Below are 19,458 nucleotides of genomic sequence, written 5' to 3' on the forward strand. Positions count from 1 at the left end.
AACTTAAGGCGAAAAATGTTTCCCTTGTCAGAAGTGCGTGCCTCCTCTTTCCTCCTCTTTCCTCCTCTTTCCTCCTCTTTTCTCCTCTTTCCTCCTTCCTCCAACTGATGATGAGTGCTGTCCTCATCGGCGCTGCAGTGCCACGGTGTAAATATAGACCACTGGCGCTGTGACACACTCCTCCCTTGTCACCCCGCATGGCTGATGCACGTCTCAACCTGTCTAATCTACACACAGCAGTAATGGCAGCGCAGCCCAGGTCAAGTTCAAAGAGCTCCAGGAACTGAGAGAGAAAAGAATGCCAAAGATCCATGAGGGGAAATAAAAGACGTCCCTCTTTTCGCTGTGCAGTGTTGTTGACTGTTGCTTAATACTACAAAAGCACACCCTTAATTCACTTTGGGTAATGTGTTGTTAATGTCAATTTGTCACGTCAGTTGTTGGCGCAGACAGACATATGGAGCCCTTGGTTTTCTTGTGTGAGAGGGGAGGAGGAATGTGATTGTTGTGCAATGCCTCATTGCAAAACCTGTTCATGGCAGGTGTGGGCATGGCACACAAACCTTTTGTTTTGTCCTGGGCAAACTATTTGTTTGACAATACTGTCAGCTGGTGTTGCTGGGGATGTCATGTGACATGTCAGTTAGGCGAGGCAAGGCAAGGCAAGGCAAAGGGTGTGTCCAAGGTTGGGAGAGTTGGGAGGAGGACAGCTACGGGTATGTCAGAGATAGGACTGAATGAACCTCCTTGTCATTTGCCCTGAGTTTAAAGCCTCATACACGTGTCTGCTTCAGGACGGTTGATGATTTAAATGAATAGCACTGTTTGCTTGATGGGCAAAGAACTTTAATGACTTGTTTAATGGTTGTGTGGGAAATCACCTTAATGAAAAGTCAGTTTATCAGTTTGACTTGTTTCCAGAATCTCTAACAACAGCTCAGTTCCGTTTTTTATGCAACTTGGAAAACCTCAACTACATGTCACACCTCACTTTTTGGATCTTTTTTTGTGACTTAACTCGCTGAGAACAAAATAAAACAGATACGCCTGAGAGACACATTATTGTTTTTTGGCTAGCGTTGACTCTGAAAGCATTACCATTCTTTTCACAGTCCAATTCCCTTATGCACTTACACACCTTGCAGAGGCTTATTTTGGACCCAGGCCTGGCGCTCGTCTAGACCGTGATCTTCTGTGTCGCGCAGTAAAACAACAGTGAAATGGAAATGAATCTGCCACAGACTGCATTGAGAGGCAGATGGCTAGTGATAGTTCTCTCGGATTCTCTTTCAAATTGCTATTAGACTTCCAAATGTGGCCCAGTCTGTGTTTCCGTGTTATTTTGAATATATGGATGTACAGTAAGTATATGTTTTCTAAACCAACAAGAGAGACATTGAAATGGATATCTACTGTTAACAGTTAGTAAAATCCAGAAAAGACATTTGTAATGTTGCCGGTGTTTGTGCTACTCTCGTCTCATCGTGTTTCACTAATGGGCTATGTGAGTTTTGTGTGGCAGCCTTTCACCAGCGATAAGCTGCAGTGAATGAGAGCGCTGCTGCACTGCTACACTTGAGCAGGCCTGATGCATATTATTTTCATGATGTCAGGCCGGCTGCCATCTGACCACACCCTCTGTTGACAAGGAAACGCCACTTTACTCCATAACACAACGTTTTTTAATGACTCTGTCTGAGTGAGATGACTGGGCTGCATGTATCAGCTCGAGTCTCCCCAAACATTACAGTATGTACCGTGCGGATTGCAGGAAAACAATGGCTTGACTCAGGCACTGAGATATGGCTTTTGTCCTAACAGCCTATTCATTGTGGTGTGTAGGTGAGAGTCAATGGCGCTGGGTATTGTGTTGTGGTACTGTACTATGTTTTGGGTCTATCTCATACACAGGTACACACAAACTACATGTACACACAGTAAACAAAGACATCGACTCACACACTGTGCCCTCATGTGGCTGCTTATATGTATTGCAAGCCACTTCCAACAACATTGTGTGCAAGCTACTTCCAACAACATCGTGTGAATAATAACGAATGAATGAAATGTTGTGAATGAACTGCCTGTGTCAGCAAAAATATGTACTGAAAGATGAAACAACATGTGCATTTCATACTGATTGTTGGTCTTCATGGGATGTGTGCAGAATCCAAGGATTGTTGATGTTGTAACCCCTTTCTAACCCCCACGTGATACTAAGTGTACCTACGTGTACTGCAACATACCGCCCCCCCCCCCAAACCCACCCACCCTTCTTTCCTCTGACCCTCACTGATGATCACCCTTTCTCTCCTCTCCTCTCCCCTCCACCCTCTCCATCCCTCGACCACCTGTGAGGACCCAAGTGTGGCTCTCACCTGTAATGTCCCTGTCTGAGTTCCCCAAAGAACTCCTTTAAGTGTAGGTAGAAGAACCATCTACTAGAATGTCTTCTTGCACGTTGTTGCACGTCCTCATCATTTAGCTCATGATGATAAAATATCTTGTATCTTGCATCTTGTATATTGCATGTGGTGGTGATTTGTTTGCACTCAAGGCTGGATTCACTTAGCCTCTTAGTCCAGACGGGTTCGTCGGCGGGCCTATTCACTATTTGCAGAAAATACTCAACTACGTTATAACAACATTGCTGTGACAGTACCGAGAGCCTTAAGTAACAGATTAAGACATAGCCATTACAATTGCGCTAACAGTAAGCTTATACTGTAACATGGGCTCTGCGCTAAGGGGTTAATTTAGGCCTACTACCGCACTGGATTTACATAAGAAGCAAATCGTCAATAGGATGCAAGTTGTTGACATACAGTAGAAGCCACTGTTTTTTTCCATTCCTTGCACATCTCATCCAACCTCCATGAGACCTAACAAGGTCATTTGGACCTTGCAAGGAGCCATCATGGTGCAGTGAAAGACATGGTACAAAACTAGTGGTTCTTACTGTAGGATTCAATTCTCATCCATTGTTACAAAAGAAGCACATTAAAATGTTCATTATTGGCAACAAACATACTCATTGTATATCAGTCATTTCTTGTTGTCAAAAGACAGCTTGTCCAGAGTGGCTTTGGGGATAATCTCCATAATAAAAGCCACTATGGTGGTCAGTCAGACCAGCGCCACAGGATGTTCCTACGGTTATGAGCCAGTGAATCCAGCTGTGCACGTCTGTCACTATTTCAAACCTGCCAATGCGTGGTGGTTGCTTATGAAAAACTTTGCAACTTGGTATGTTTGTGTGCACAGAATTCAAACTTTATGTGATGTGTTATCGTTGCATGACTTTCCCAGTTTCAATATCCACGTATGACTGAGAATGTAGCACTGTCTTTTGTAGATTGTCTTAATAGGAAGTCATTTTAAAGTTCTTCAGCCAGGCAAATTAAGAAATGCTGACCTTCAATAAGTACAATTAGAGTTTAAAATGCAAATTTGTCTTATAGTAAGGAGTTAAGACATTTACTATCAGATAACAAAGTGACATTTTCATTGCATGTTTACATCTGATGTGCCGCATGTGACACATGTGTCTTGCATGCCGTTTGCCAAAGCCATTCTATAACTCGGGAGCGCTGTTGACCTTTCGTTATGCCTGTTGTTGACCTTTGTTCATGTCTGGTGACCGGTGTTTATTTATGTCCACTGACTTCTGTTAATGTCTACTGACCTTTGTCTTTGTGATTGTTCCCCTTGTGTGTGTGTGTTTCTCTGTGTTTGTGTGTGTGTCTGTGTTTGTGTGTTGTGTCTGTGCTTGTGTGTTTTGTTTGTTTGTGTTTTTACAGGTGTGGTACGAGGAGGAGATGGATGGGGACGGCGAGGACAGTAAGGGCAGCATTGCGTTCTGCTTGCAGGTGGAGCACCCGGGCACGCGGACCTACTACTTCAGCGCCGACAGCCAGGAGGAGCAGGAGGAGTGGGTCACGGCCATGAGCGACGCCGCCAGCGTACACACCGCCAACACACCCAGGTACCATAGTCACCATTACATTAGATTACATTACATTACATTTCAATACACACTATCAGTGTGTACATCTCCAACACACCCAGGTTCCATAGTAATTATTTTACGTTATATTACATTACAATGTACAAAGTCAGTCTGCACATCTCCAACACAACCAAGTCTTATAGGCATTATATTACACTACACTACACTACATTACGCACGCACGCACGCACGCACGCGCGCACACACGCACGCACACACGCACACACACACACACACACAAACACTCTTTTAAGAGCATACATGTACATGTACAGCACACACACAGAAACAGACACTCAGACAATCATTGAGACAGACACAGTTACACCAAAGAGTCTAAGGAGAATTGTCCGACATTACGGGCGTCGGGAACACAAGCTGGCAGACAGACACACTTCACATACCATTTATAATGACTTTATTTGAATAACACCAGTGTTATGAACACGCCAAAATCTTACACAAAAAATTGCATTTGCAATCAAACAAAAGATCGCTGCTGCTCAGGAAGTTTCATTTCCTTTGCGAAAGTATGGCTGATCTACATCTGAACTGCATTTAAAAATACTTTTCCAGCTGCAACACCACATATGCAAACTGTTATGTCTTCATGCACGGGACACCACACCATAAACATCTCGCTCATATACACATATAACTGTTAACACATGTACAGACTCCCTGTTTTCTTCAGTCCAGTACAATAACAAACCCTATCCCGGGCAGTGTCCTGCCTTTAATCCAAGAAGCTATGGCAGTTACATTCACTGTTAACTACAGAATTAATCATATTGAACATTTGTGTAGTGCACATATCGACATTACAATTATAGCAAATTATTTTTCTATTTTCATGACATTGTTTGTGACGAAATAATATGATAGCTGTAAAATATGAATTACAGAGGATTCCTGCAGATCTGCCACAGCAAATCTTCCCGCACTGCCCGATATGGTGTCGATATGTGGGCTTTTAATTTTCGGTCACAATTTTATGGCAAAATAACCCCATATCAGCAGCTTCTTGATGCATTTCCACACTGATGCTCATAAATTCAAACAGAAAGGGGCCCACCTTACATCATTTGTGCACGGAAATAAAAAGCAGTTTTGATGCAAGGTACGCCCCTTTCTGTTTGAATTTAAGTGTTTTATTTGGGCCAGCACCCTCAAAATTAATCAAAAAACCTGAGTGAAGCCTTCTTCCAGCCATAATTCACACTGATGCTCATGCCATCATCACCCTGCTTTTTCTCTCCACAGCCGGAGTGAATCTGAGCACACGCCGTCAGAGGACTTGAACCACACACCCCTCCCCAAAGAACCCCTGCCCGAGACCAATGGGGAGTCGCACGACACCACACCCACACCCACACCCACACAGACACACGTCCCTTCCTCCCCCCCGACGGCACCTCGACACCAGATGAACGGAGACGCAGGCGGCGCGCTCGACCCCAGAGCTCTGGACCCCAGAGCGCCCCCTAACGGTGGGGTTGGGAACCACAGCAGCAGACCCATCCAGGAGCACGACGGCGGTGGCGGCGGCAGGCCAGGAGGGCATCCTCCTCCTCACCCTCACCGGGGGCCTCAGCAACCCAACGGCTGGGGCCACTATGGGCCGCCAGCTAGCCCTGCCTACCCCCAGAGCCAGCAGGGCCAGCAACAGGAGGCCCTGCAGCAGCAGCAGCAGCAGCAGCAGAGAGGAGGAGGGCAGCAGGAGAACGTGATGATGAGGCGGAGCATCGCGGGGGCCCCCCGGCCCAACCCCGAGAGGATGGCCCAGCGGAAGAGCTCAATGACCCAGCTGCAGCAGTGGGTTAACCAGCGCCGAGGCATGGCCCATCAGGAGGACATGCGCAGGTGAGCTGCCACACACCGAAGTGGATGCCATCCCACATCATTATAGGCAATAGGGCCTGTTTTAATGGGGTATGCCACTATTTTTTGATCACTGTAGCATGTAGCATGCTAGACGGATCCATTGACTTTCACTAGCTTAGCGACATGCTCCCTCTTTTAACTTGTCTTGAAGCAAGACAACGGCTTACATGAAAAATAAGAGACTTTACCACCTTTATAAACCCTGACCAACGATTTTAACTGTATTAAGACCCAAAATGGTGGCATACCCCTTTAAGTCTTTTCTGATGCTGCTGTTTTGCTTGAAATGACGCATATGTACAGTACCTGTTGTAATGTGGTGTGAGAACATTTGCATATCTAAATCTATTCTCTTCATGCGTATTGCACAATGTCAATGCCACAAATGCAAGTGAATGCGAACCCACAGTTTCACATATTATTTTATCATTTCTGATGCTGTTCCACTTGAAACGAAGGACAGGGTGTGGCTATTGTAATGTGGTGTGAGCACAGATGTATTTCAATTCTAAATCTATTTTCTACATACATATTTTACTATGTCAGCCAAAATGAAGTTAGTGATGGTTAGCTGTCATGATAACATCTAAACTCTTACCTACCGTACTTTCCCTTTCGCAGCCCGGGGCGGTACTACCCAGGGAACCGTGGCATGCCGGGAGAGTACGGCGTTTACGGCGGCTACGGTGGGCCGCAGTACGTGGAGGAGTACCCCCTCTACCCCCCAGGCGTCCGGCCCGACAGCATCTGCTCCTCCACGGCCACGTACGAGCAGTTCCCGCCGCGCTGGGCGGCCGAGGAGAAGCGGCGGTCCCTCCGCGACGGCGGCGGCTCCGTGTACCGCGATCCCCAGTGGCACCAGGGCCCCCCCACGCCGTCCTACTACGGCCCCGTGGACCCGCTGCACAGCTCCATGCGGCGCCTGTCCATCCAGCCACGTTCGCGCTCGGTCCCGCGCTCGCCCTCGTCCTCGGTGGCCTCGGGCCCCTACTCGCCGGGCCCGCACCTGTACGCCTCGCCCATGCGTTCGCCCAGCACCCACTTCGACAGGGGCGGTAGGCTGCGCGACGACATCATCTACGCCGACCCCTCCACCTACGGCCTGCGACGCTCCATCAGCTCACCAAAGGTATTGAATGGAATCAACTAAATTTAGTTAAACTAATTTAGAAATTGGATTGGATTGAATTGAATTGAATTGAATTTAATTTAATTTAAGTGCAGAGGTTACACACCTCTTTTAGCAGTGTATGATTCATTCCTCTGCAGTACACTTATGGAACACACTGCAGCGCCTCTTAACACGGCATAACATGAAGCTGTGTACATTCATAGTTAAGTAGAAAACAGTGTTTCTGATATGGAATTTCACTGTGGTGAAAAATCTCTGTATCCCTCCTTCAGTATGATTACCCTGGAGATCGGCAGTCGATCAGCCAAGGAATGTACCCATACAACTACCCTGCATCACCTGCTCTGCACAACAAAATGGTACGAGCATGTCTCAGCTGATTCACAATAGAAAACAAACACCTCTTAAAAAAACGGCATTGTTGTCACTGTCCTATGTCAAATCAAATGTTAATGTCAATGTCACGTCATATATTAAATATGTTACTGTGGGAGCTGCTACGAGGAAGCTTTGCTACATACGGGGTTCATCTGTACTGTTATGCCACCACACTGATTGCTGCACTTCTCATGCTCACGGCCATTCTCCCCTCCTACTCCTCCTCCTCCTCCTCCTCCTCCTCCTCCTCCTCCTCCTCCTTCCACTCCTTTCCTCTCTCGCTCTGTCCATTCCTGTGTCTGTCCGTCTGTCTTGTCTTATCTGTCTGTCTGCCTGCTGTCTGCCTGCCATGCTGCTTGCCTCAGGATGACATTTTAGACCTGCAGCTTCAGCGCAATTTGGATTACCTTGACCAACAGGTAGGAGATGCACCCACCCACTCAGTTCTTACTGTGCTTTGCTTGGTCTCGTGTCTTTTGGAGGAAACTGCTCGTTCAGTGTATGCCTACAAGTGGTTAATAATACTGTAACTGTAGAAGTAATGGTTTTACTAATTCTAGTAGTATTTCCGTGTATTTTTACGAGGGGTGAGCGAATGGTCATATACAGCCATATGCATTTTCTTTCAATAAAATCCCATGCACAAGCTGGGCTTAGACATTACATTAGATTGTTGAAGGATTTATTGTTTTGTAGTGCTATGGATGACCAGAAATATTTTTTAAGGATGACACGCAATGTCGTGAAGCGTTCCACATAAAAAAAGAAATATTTTCCAAATGTCCTGTCCTGAGGAAACTTATTGAACACTCTAAATACAGTATGTCACAGTTTTGTTGTCAAAAATGTTGCCTGCGCTCCACCCAACCACACTGACCACCACCAGGTCCAGACCTGCAGAACACCTGCCCCATTTCCGCCAATTTAAATTTGTCTTTTTTCTTGCCTCTAGCTTCTGTTTGTCTACTCACCCCTACCCTGTGTTACACTGTGCTGATACTCACAAATATTTGCTCGCAGCCATAGATCTTTTCAGCCAATGACGCTGACCTTTTTCTGGCAGTAACATGAGAATGACAAATGTGTCTTCTTTGCGGGTGTCTGCTCAAACATGGAAGCTTCTTTTGCATGATAGGGGAGATAACACTGATCCTGAATCCTGTTTATTCAGAAAACACAGCAACACATTTTTTTTGGCCCAAATGGTCCCATAACATGTTCCTGCTGCTCCATGTTCCCACATTTCCAAGAATTTATTAAAATGTTGGCCCTATATGTTCCAAAGACACCTGCTCTTAGTTTAGTTGGAAATGTAGGAACAGAGAGTTGTAGAAAATAGGTGTGTCTATATTTGAATAATTCCTTAAAAATGTGGGAACATGGAGCAGCAGGAATACGCTGTGGGACCTATGGGCCGTGGGACTAATGGGCTGTGGGAACATAGAGCGAACCTATTTTCTTTTCGGGAAAATATATCTTTGTCACCATCGGGGGTATAGCTGATGAATGACAGTCTATTTCATCCCAGGTGACAGGCGGAGATCACCTAATCAGCATGGTAACCAGAATGGTTAGAACTTCCTCTCGCTCAAAGCTATACTCGCAAGTAAGAGAGGAAGACAGAGACGGAGGAGAATGGAGAGTAGAGCAGAGCAGAGAGTCAGGCTCCATCCTTCTTTGCAGTGTGTGCTCATATTAGTAGGCAATACTGTAGGCCTCAGTTCAGACTCATTCTGGCAGAATGACCCTGAACTGGGGCATCGATTGCCCTCTGGGAGTCTTGCACTTAGAAAAAGAAAAAGACCTGACTCTCTTTGGATGCTCTCTAGTGATGTGGCATGCTTGAGTAAACGTGCAGTAGTTTTTGTTTTCTTTTTAATTTTCTTTTTTTCAGTTTTATTTTATTTTTTTGCCTTGCTGTGGCCATTTGTTGCTTTTGTTCAGTGAGTTCAGTGTTTTGTTTCGTTAGGGTTATGCTGCTCAGTGTTAATGATCCATGTGTGTCTATGGCTCATGGTTTTGAAGCTTCTCCATTTCTTGTTCAGTTGTGTTGTCACGTGTTGTCTTGTTCAGTGTTTGTGCTGTTCCTCATACATCTGTACGTGTTTGTGTGCTGTCCATTACACATCTGTACATGTACTGTATGTGTTTTGTGTCTGAAATCTTAAAATGATGGGAGTAGAGAAGACGACCACTGTTCCTGCTATTGATGTAACTTGTGAACATTCATTTGAAAGACACATCTGGACACATCCAGATATTTATGAGGAACATTGATTAGTGCAAAGAGTAAACAGAATTTTACTTCTTTGTCTCTTTGTCTGTGTCTTTTTGTCTCTGTCTCTGTCTCTCTGTCTCTGTCTCTCTCTGTCTCTCTCTCTCTCTTCTCTCTCTGTCTCTCGTTCTCCCTGTTACTCTCTTTGTCTCTGTCTCTGTCTCTCTCTATCTCTCCCTATCTCTGTGTCTCTGTGTGTTTATCTGTCTGTGTGTGGGTGATCCTGCTCTAGGTGCCTCCATTTCATGACGTCTACAGAGACCTCCATCCCACACTAAAGCTTAACGAGATGGAGACGAGCGTAAGGAATTTCTGCTTCAGTTACATTACATTGCATTACATTCACCAGAGACTTTTATCTGAAATCACTTGTTTGTGTCTGTATAGTGCATCAAATCATTTATGTGTTCATATGCTTTATAAGGTAGTGTACTGTCTGAGTATGTTTCGAGGTCTCAGCGGACGCCTGTTCCGTAATCTGACACAGCAAGCATGCATAGTAACTGGCATGGTGCTGTCTCTCTCTACAGAAACTCCTGGGCCGACTGTGCGAGCAGCACCGACTTATGAAGGAGCAGGAGGCCGTGGTGCACCGCCTGCGGATGGACAAGGTGCAACATCTGTTTACTACATTGCATTACATTTCATGACACTTAGCTGACTATTTTAATCAAAAGCTACCCTGTTCTTTAGGTAACCGGGAATTAGATTGAGAGTGGAACATACAACCTTTGACACAAAGACCGACAGCTAATGTCAGGCTACTGACAGCATGAGTGTATCATAGGAATATATTTATAGATGTCAAAACATTCGGCTCAGTAGGCTACTTTTGTTCACAAACTTGGGTGATCTTATTCATATAGGGCCTAAATTCTACCTCTGACCAAGGTTGTTGTGCCAAGTCACCAAAAGTCTTTCTGGAAAATCGTGTGTGATGGATGAATGGCAATGTGATGTGGCGTTTTCTTTGTTGTCCGCATTTCTCAGGATGCCCTGGAGGAGGCGCTGGTGGGCACACATCAGGAGATGGAGATGTACAGGAGTCAGGCTCTCAGCTCAGACAAGCTGCAGCTGAAGAAGGAGACGCTTCAGATCCAGCTCATCAACATACGCGGAGAACTCTCCCAAGCATCCAGCGTAAGAGCATTTATTGGATGTGTTTCGATATTATTTAGGCCAGAGGGATATTACTTTGTAGAGATAACAAAACAAAGAAAAACAAAATCAAAACCTTGACTGTTGCAAAAACTTCGGGTTAAGATGTCAGGTGTGTTACAAAGGGTGTGAGTTTGATGAGGAATGACAGTTTCAAGGCTTTTGGCAGAACGCTACTCCAAGGCTCAATGGAAACACATTTAGTACAGAGAATCAATATTTCTTCTGCTATTCTGGTGTATCAAATTACTGTCTAGCAAATGCATTACTGTCACAGTTCATTATAGCATGTAAAATCTCCCAGTAAACATTGGCAAGCATCATTACTGTAATTATAACTGGGCCACAGGAGTTTAAACAAACCAAGGATTCAAAATGTTCCTCTCTCCCTTAGGCTTTGACATCTACGCGAGTGGAGTTTGAGGCTCTGGAGGACGAAGCTAATGCAATCCACGGGGACCTCTGGGAGCAGCTAAACGCCGGAGGACAGGTACGTCACCTCACCTACTGCGAGAGTTAATTTCAGGATCTGCAGAAAAGTTCATTTATTTATTTATTCATGAAGGCAATCTAAAAGACTATTAAGATGCCAATTCAATAGCGGTTGTTGAAAGAGGGATTCAACAAACCTGGTGAAAGTGTTATCAATAGTTGATAGCCCATAAATGATGGTTCATGGTTAGAACATGAGAAACCAATAGAGTTCCTGTCATTGGTCATGAATTATCTAGTGGGGGAAACATACAAGCCCTGAGGTACTGGGCTTTATTGGGGTTGTCCTCCTCTCCCGCTCACTCACTCCATCCCTTCCTGTTCTCAGACTGAAATGGTGCACCGGCACATCCAGAAGGAGTTCTGGAGAGTCCAGGATGTGTTGGAGGGCCTGCACAAAAACAACCTCTCTCGTGGAACAGACACGGCCAAGCACAGAAGTAACCACTCTCACTCATTTACCGCAGTTGCTCTTGACACCGTTTTAAAATAGCATATGCAAATTCTTTGGGATTTTTTTTAATGTCAGTCTTTTTAATGGGAGACTTATACAGGATCAAATGTATCATGTTCTGTATAAATGTGTCACTGGGACTCTTCTCTAGGGTTTATTTGTATTATTTAAAATTCTCATTTAAATTATATCTAATGAGCTACAGTCTGGGGTTTTAACATTACTCTCCCTCAAGACCAGATGAATGCAAAGTCTAATATAGTTTTGTACAATGTTTTTTTTTTCAGTTGTCTCTTCAGAACATACAGTATCATAATTCTCCAGCCTTATAACTATAACTCTCTGTCTCTCTGTCTCTCTGTCTCTCTCTGTCTCTCTCTGTCTCTCTCTCTCTCTCTCTCTCTCTCTCTCTCTCTCTCTCTCTCTCTCTCTCTCTCTCTCTCTCTCTCTCTCTCTCTCTCTCTCTCTCTCTCTCCTACACTTCCACAGTGACTAGCGGGGCATCGGGTTCCTTCAGCACAAATAGTCCAGCCAGTCCCCTGAGTTCCGTTAGCCTCACTAGCCCCCTGAGTCCCTTCTCTCCCGTCTCTGGCTCCCAGGTGTCCCCCAGCAAGCAGACAGGCTCAGAGGTAAGCCTTGGTGGCCCAGTGGCCCTCTCCCCAGCACTGAGGAGGGGGAGGCATCATTTGCTCACAGTGTCCTCCTCCTCTCCCACAAGCCTCCCACGGAGACATCCCACGCGTCGCTATCTGCGCCGTCAAACCACGCTCTGATTGCTAAAGGAATAGAAGGGTAGAGGTTAAATCTTAAGTCTATAAGTACAGTGTCTCAAAATCTTTTTTTTTCTGATTTCAGCATCTCTTGACATTTTTCTCCTGTGCTGTAGATCCTACTGTATCTTTTGTTCCCTAGTGCGTTCAATTGAACATCACAAAACTGTTTCGTACATCATTTCGTAATGTTTTCTTACAAAAGTGATGAACACCAAACAGGCAGACGGAAACGGTTAATCCATTAGGTAGCAACCACTTATTATATACACTGCCATTTTTTGTAATGTGTGTACAAAACAAATCTATAAGAACAGCTCCAAATCTTTATTTTACAACAGCATTCGGTGGCCTCTGCATTTTACCATAGTTACATTAGAAATATAACTGTAGTTGTCCTTAAACATTGAACCATAACCCCATGCGCTCAGAACCGTATTTCAAGATGCTTTTGGCATTTTTTTTCAAAAGGTCATTGGCATTCTCTCTTTTTGATATCCTGTATGCTGCCTGTGCATTCACGATAGTCACCTTACTCAGTCAGACATGTTGCTGGAGGCGCATCATCAAAGTTCCATATTCTCAAAGCCTGCCATGATCCTCTCTGCACTCCTCACAGCCTTCTTCTAGCTTCTATCACTCCTCTGACGCACAGGGCTTTCTCTTTCTTTCTCACTCTCTTTCTTCTTCTTCCTCCTCTGCCTCCTTCATCTCTCCTTTTCCGCTCTCCCTGCATCTCTTCCTACCTCCCTCCCCCTCTCTATCTCCTTTTCCCCTCCTCCTTCTGTTCTTGTTGCTCTAGGACGTTGGGCCTCCCAGGCCGCCCCTTCCTAAGTCCTACCTCCCCCTGGACTCCTCCTCCTCCCCCACTGCCCCGCCCTCTGTGCCCCCCTTGCCCTCTTACAACAGTGCCTGGCACTTAAGTGGCGCAGAAGAGACCTATCGGGATGACGACAGCGACTACCGCAGAAGACAGGTACCTCAGCTTTATGGGGAAGAGCCGGCCGTATGAGAGTGAGAGGGATGGGGACTTGTGGAAGCCACCCGCACCCCTCTCCAGAAAGCTGGCAGCACTCACGGACTCACCTCCTTGAAACATCATCCCCCTTAACATCACCACCATCCCATTCCCCGCTCTCACCCTCATCTCCATTTCTCTTCGTTTTCTTTTTTTCACCCATCCTCATCTTTCTTTCCACTTTTACCTTTTAATTCTTCTTTTCTGTCATCTCCTTCAGTAAGGTTCACAAGCTTGTTCTTCTGTGAGTTTGAAAAAGCCATAACATAACAAAAATACAGTAGTAATGGCCTGGTCAGGTATGTGACAGTTTGGCCCACCTCGTTTCTTTTTTTGTTAATTAAACTCAGTTTTAACATTTCTGGAGCCAATACTGTGCTCTGAGACTGGGATCAATTTAAAATTGTGTACTGTATTGTGTCAGGGGGATTTTCCCTCTCTGATCTGCACATCGACTCAAATCTTTTTGTTTTTAAATCCAACCAAGGCCAGTAAATGTTATTGTCTAACTTCAGAGTTCTGTGGTCAGGTGTTATGGGGTCAAAGTAAAGTTTAACAGTAAGTGACATAGTCAGCAGAGTTTCTACACTGTAAAATATTGAAGGTTCCTCAATGAATGTGGGGGAACCCTTTAAGTTATCTGATGAGCTCAAAAAGTTCTGGGAATAACCCGAAGGTTAGAGAGCAGTGAAAAACAAAGGGTTCTTTAAAGAGTCTTTGGGTTCTCTGAAGACCCTCCAGGTTCTTTCAAGGACCAATTTGTGACATACTGAATAGAGCTCGAAAGTCCCGCCCCTTAGTTCCGCGTTTCACGGGACCTCAGTTGACCATCTAACAACATGGTAGCGAGTGAATATCTTCTGATCTCAGTCATGATATGCGCTGGGCTCCAAATATGCTGTTTAAGAGGATAGATAAAGATTATTCAAGCAGAAGTATCAATGTTTTGTTCCGAGGCCGTCGGCATGAAAAATGTGAAGAAACACAGCTTTCTAAAAAGTTTAGGGGTTCATACGAAAAATTAGGCAAAAATATCAGAAACAACATATATGGAGCTCGTGGCACAACTCGAAGGGGATCGAAATGCCATTTTAATACCGCCATTGGATTACATGCTACGATTTTCGGCTAAAAACGCCGTTGAGGTCCCATGAAATCGGGGGAAGTGACGTCACTTTCTAGCTCTATTGCGTACCTCAGAGAACTGTTCTTTAAGGAACCTTTAATTTTTACAGTGTACAGTCTAAAATAGTACATGGACCACCATGTGCAAAGTGGGAGACACAGAAGTTGGATTTCATTTCTTTGAAAATCCACCTGATTCCAAAGCTGAGGTCCAATAGATAGGGTAGTTATTTGTTTGGGTTGAACCGGTACTGTCCGGTTAGAGCCAGCCTGTCACAGAAAACTCCCACAAGCAAGAAACAAAAACACCAGTTTTGTCCTACTTTCCCCTTCACGCCCTCTGATTGGCCCATCATTCAGAAATGAACACACAGTGCTCAAGGCAATAATCCTTCCTGGATATGATATTTACGATCACTGCATTATCTCCGCTATAATGAGTTTGTAATAGTAGGAGTATCCATGCCATTGGCAAGGAAAAAAAACAAGGCCAACAGTGAAAGGAAACAAATGCCTTTCCCTTCAGTGTCAACATGACTCACAGATTCATTCCCTCTTTGTATGTGCCATCCATGTGTTATCTGAGATTGGTAGCTGTTTATGCACTAGTTTTTTTTTTCTTTTGCTTGTGTCTACTTACCAAAATGGCACACCTCCTGAATCTGAACCTCTTTCAGTGGTGACCTGGAGTACCATTTCATGTGTTGGTGTAATGTCCCCCTAACCACATCACTGTGTATGCATGTTAACTAAATACTCCAGGGATGCCCAAGATGCTATTTGCCAAATGGCTGGTTTGCTCACACAACCAAATATGCCCAATAAGTCAAAGTTGTGTTCCAACAGAGGCACACATCTGGACCAGACAGGACCGGCAGTAGTGACCAGTACCTGGAACAAAGCAATGTAAACAAAGGTGAGCCTTAAATGGAAGGAAATGGGAAAATGGAAGGTTTTTTTACAGAATGTAATAGTCAAGAGCAGTAATGACTACAAGATTCAGTGTCAATTCAGTATGGTAGCTATACTACTATATGCTGATATCCTTTGCTTTCAACTGATTGCTTTCTACTGGTCTATGGTAACTGTGGCATGTTTCTTCCACACAGTAGGCATTGTCCCCCCTCTGACGAGATCGCCAAGTGAAGAGCAAGCAAGGAGTTCTGGCCCCATCCATCGGAGAAATGGAAAAGTGTCGAATGGCCATATCTCCAGGGTAAGGCTCTGAGACTTACAGTATGTCTTTAAATATTGATGACAATATTATCTTGTACATTTTTGACGATTTACTGTAGTAGCCTACTGTTGGATTTATAATATTATTAGTGCTACAGCTGATGATCCTCTCCCATAAGCTAAGGAGTCACAGAGCAGCTATGTCCTTAGAGTTAGGCAGACTGTCAGGTTGCTGGTTTGAATACCAGTACGAAAGAATGTGGGTCGCCTACACCTTAATCCATGGCTGAAGTGCCCCTTGACAGCATCTAACCCCACATTACTCCAGGGATTGTAATTAACATCCTATGAGCTAGCGACTGTAAGTCGCTGTAATGTAATGAAATAATTAACATTTTAATTAATAGATTAATAATGTAATGGGTGAAAGCACACCCCATCAGGGTCGGTACTCATGGAGGTGTCTGTCCTATCCTGCCCCTCTGTCCTCTAACCTCAGGAGCGGCCGAAGAGTGCCGTGTTCCCTGCAGAGGTCAAGTCCAAGATGAGCGTGGAGGAGCAGAACGAACGGCTCAGGCGGAACCTCAGCAACTCGGTGCGGGACAAGAGGCGCAGTCTGAACCTGTCCGGCTCCCAACACTTAGATGGTGTTTCCAAGCCCAGCTACAGGGTGGTGAGTCTACCTGACCGATATGTCATTTTTTATGGAAAAAAGAACAGGCACTTTAGAAGGTGTCACATTAATGTTGTGTATTTGCGTTACTGGGAAACATAACGCTAATCATCTTCCATGAAGGAGATAATGTTCCCCTACTTATTAGTCTGCTAAGCATTGGTGGGAATTCCCCACAACTCCTCACTGATCAGTGTGATGTCGGTTGTTAGGTGCGGAGAAGGCTAACGGCACATGAGGTGGACATCAAAGACCTGGAGGCCGCGGTACGAGGGGAGGGGGTGGAGACCCCGAGGGAGGAGATTGCACGCCTGCGGCGAGTACAGATGGACCCGCAGCACTACGATCTGGACATCGGGAAAGAGGCAAGGATGCCCACGGCTGCTGTTCTCCTAGTGAACTGCTCAAAGAGAGCTTCAAGCTATCGAAACCTTCAAAGGAGGAGATTTCTCGGCTGTGCCTTTCTTGTTAAATGTAGAGCCCTCTGCCTTTTTTTGTTCAACTTCCACAGGGATTTTCTTTGAAGTGATTTTTTGTGAATAAAAATCCATAAGTTTCAACAATGCCTTTTCTGCCTAGGCAATTTAGAACTTAAAGCTTTCTTAAAGGGTGGACATGAATCCTCAAGAGACATAAACTTGTGTTTCTCTTTCTCTAATGCTCTTGATTCAGTTGTTGGCACCAGAGAAGATTGTGATTCCTGAGCGGTACTTGGATGTAGAGCCCAGCACACCGCTCAGCCCTGAGGAGGTGCGGGAGAAGCAGAAGAAGGTGGAGAGGATCAAGACCCTCATCGCCAAATCAAAGTATGACCCAAGGCAATGTATTCAACCCCTTTGATGTAAACCTGCCCCCTAGACGGTAGCAAATGATCAAATATTGGCTTAGCTGCTCAGCTGCTTGACCTGTGTAGCAGCAAATGTGAACTACTTTAACTGTACACTTATCATGGTGGCAAGGGAAATGTTCAGCACATAAACGGCACAATTTGTTTATTCAAAACTTAAAATAAGGTATAGTGTTTGGATAAATAGTATTAGACCTGCTGGCACTACTTGTATGATGACTGTCCAACTCAGCACATAGTTAAGTTACTTTAATACATACAGTAGGCTAGCACCTGATTCTTGCTAACATGCTAATGTGTTTCATCCTATCCCCCGCTATAGCCTTCAGAACGTGGTTCCCCAGCTGGATGGGCCTGCCGAGGCCCCGGCAAATCCCGATCAGCAGCTGCAGGAGCAGGAGAAGCGCATCGAGATCTCCTGCGCCCTGGCCGCCGAGGCTTCACGCCGCAGCCGTCTGCTGTCTGGTGAGGATGCCTCCCGTGCCGGTGCCGGGGACCAGCAGAGGCAACCGGCAACAACCCCCAGTGTCTTACCCCCCGCTACTTCCAGTGTCTGACCCCCCCCACCCCCTCGTCTGACCCTGAGGCCCCCCCCACCTTCCCGCCTCCCACTTGTTAACTCTAACCCCAACCCACCCCTTACCCTGTCTTTAACCAACCCAACTCACCCTGTCCTCAATCGTACCTCATTTCTCACCTTATTTCTCGAATCCCTCCTGCTATTTTGTGTGCGTCTACTTTCATGGTCTCTGTGCATCTGTGTCATCATGGTCATAGTCTATTAAAGCAACAGTGAGTAGTTTTGTTCAACCCCACAAATATTTTTCCCAAAATTGTTTCATAGGTTCTTTAAGTTGCAAGTAGTGCAACGATCTGATGTGCTTCCCTCCATGGTCTAATTTCTTGAAAGAGTCCTGAGGTATCTCTTCAAAATTGTAGGGTGACCAAAGATGAAAACTACTTAGTGTTGCTTTAACACTGTCCCATAGTTTCTTGTTGCTATTATATTTGCCTCTCTATTTTTGCCTCTCAATAGCTGACTTTCTCTGTCTTTCAGATATAGCATTCTCTGTTCCTACCTAACCTATTATTTAAGCATCTCAGTTTATTTCTATCATTATTTTGCAAAGCTTATTTTTTATAGGGCTAAACGCTATACACTGTACAATGTGTAATGTAGCGTCAGTATTACTGTAAGATTGCAGACTTCATTTTTTGTCTGCTATGCTATACCTGACACAATTGTAAATATTTTATGTAGGGGGCACAATGTCATGCATGCATGTTTTTCTCAATGTTTACCTGGCATTTCTTTGTGGTACAAAGACCCAGCATCAATCATCATTGAAATAATTGGGCCAAAACAGTATGATTTGGTGTTACGTGCAAAAAATATATATACTGCCATATTAAGGTCTTGTGACTAAGCTATCTATATTGACACCAAATATGTTTGTGTTGTCTCTGATCTGCAGCATGTGTCTATGGTATTGAGGTTTTAATATGGGTATTTTTACTTGCACAAACTCAATACAAATAGTGCTTACTGTCATGACAATTGCTCTTATATTTACTTTTCTGGTGGTATATACGGTATAGTTGTATCCATCTAACTATAAAAATGACAAATCCACATGATTATATTTATAACTTATCCAACACAAAATCTGGGTCTGTTTTTGCTAGATTATGCAGTAAAATGTCTTTGTATTATCAAAAAAAGATTATTTACAGATCACCGATTTCCATGAATGAAAAGATTTATGGGGGATTGGACAGAAAAATATGAAGTCCATTCCAAAATAACCTTGCTATTTAAAAAAGTATTCTGAGCATTTTTTTTTCTTTTCACAGAATTCTATTTATTTTGACTGATTCACTTAAATTACCAGAGTGCCTTTCACGTTCATTTGCAATAGTTAGGTCAAATTTTGGACTTGAACAAACTACCTTGTGTTAGCTGATCTTGGCTACCTTGTGTTAGCTAATCTTCTAGTCTTTTAAGTGACTCTGTTCTTGCTTGCACATAATGCCTCTTTAGAAGATCTGTGCTTCCGTCTCATTATA

General features: G+C 44.5%; 1 protein-coding gene across 4 annotated transcripts in view; it reads left to right on the top strand.

Annotated features, from left to right (window-relative positions):
* Nucleotides 1–19,458, top strand: part of plekha6 (pleckstrin homology domain containing, family A member 6) — a 111,439-nt gene that overhangs the window by 87,345 nt on the left and 4,636 nt on the right. For 3 of the 4 annotated variants that reach the window (XM_063215387.1, XM_063215386.1, XM_063215384.1), the window contains 17 exons: nt 3,801–3,985; nt 5,273–5,872; nt 6,515–7,022; nt 7,298–7,384; nt 7,769–7,822; nt 9,911–9,979; nt 10,209–10,289; nt 10,669–10,818; nt 11,231–11,326; nt 11,657–11,768; nt 12,272–12,411; nt 15,542–15,611; nt 15,805–15,911; nt 16,371–16,544; nt 16,757–16,909; nt 17,217–17,350; nt 17,714–17,856. In XM_063215387.1, the coding sequence (XP_063071457.1) occupies nt 3,801–3,985; nt 5,273–5,872; nt 6,515–7,022; nt 7,298–7,384; nt 7,769–7,822; nt 9,911–9,979; nt 10,209–10,289; nt 10,669–10,818; nt 11,231–11,326; nt 11,657–11,768; nt 12,272–12,411; nt 15,542–15,611; nt 15,805–15,911; nt 16,371–16,544; nt 16,757–16,909; nt 17,217–17,350; nt 17,714–17,856 (2,863 nt within the window). The remainder of the gene's footprint in view (nt 1–3,800; nt 3,986–5,272; nt 5,873–6,514; nt 7,023–7,297; nt 7,385–7,768; nt 7,823–9,910; nt 9,980–10,208; nt 10,290–10,668; nt 10,819–11,230; nt 11,327–11,656; nt 11,769–12,271; nt 12,412–15,541; nt 15,612–15,804; nt 15,912–16,370; nt 16,545–16,756; nt 16,910–17,216; nt 17,351–17,713; nt 17,857–19,458) is intronic. The other variant, XM_063215385.1, reaches the window with a different exon arrangement.

This window comes from Engraulis encrasicolus, chromosome 14 (assembly GCF_034702125.1).
Source record: "Engraulis encrasicolus isolate BLACKSEA-1 chromosome 14, IST_EnEncr_1.0, whole genome shotgun sequence".
Classification (NCBI taxonomy): Eukaryota; Metazoa; Chordata; class Actinopteri; order Clupeiformes; family Engraulidae; genus Engraulis; species Engraulis encrasicolus.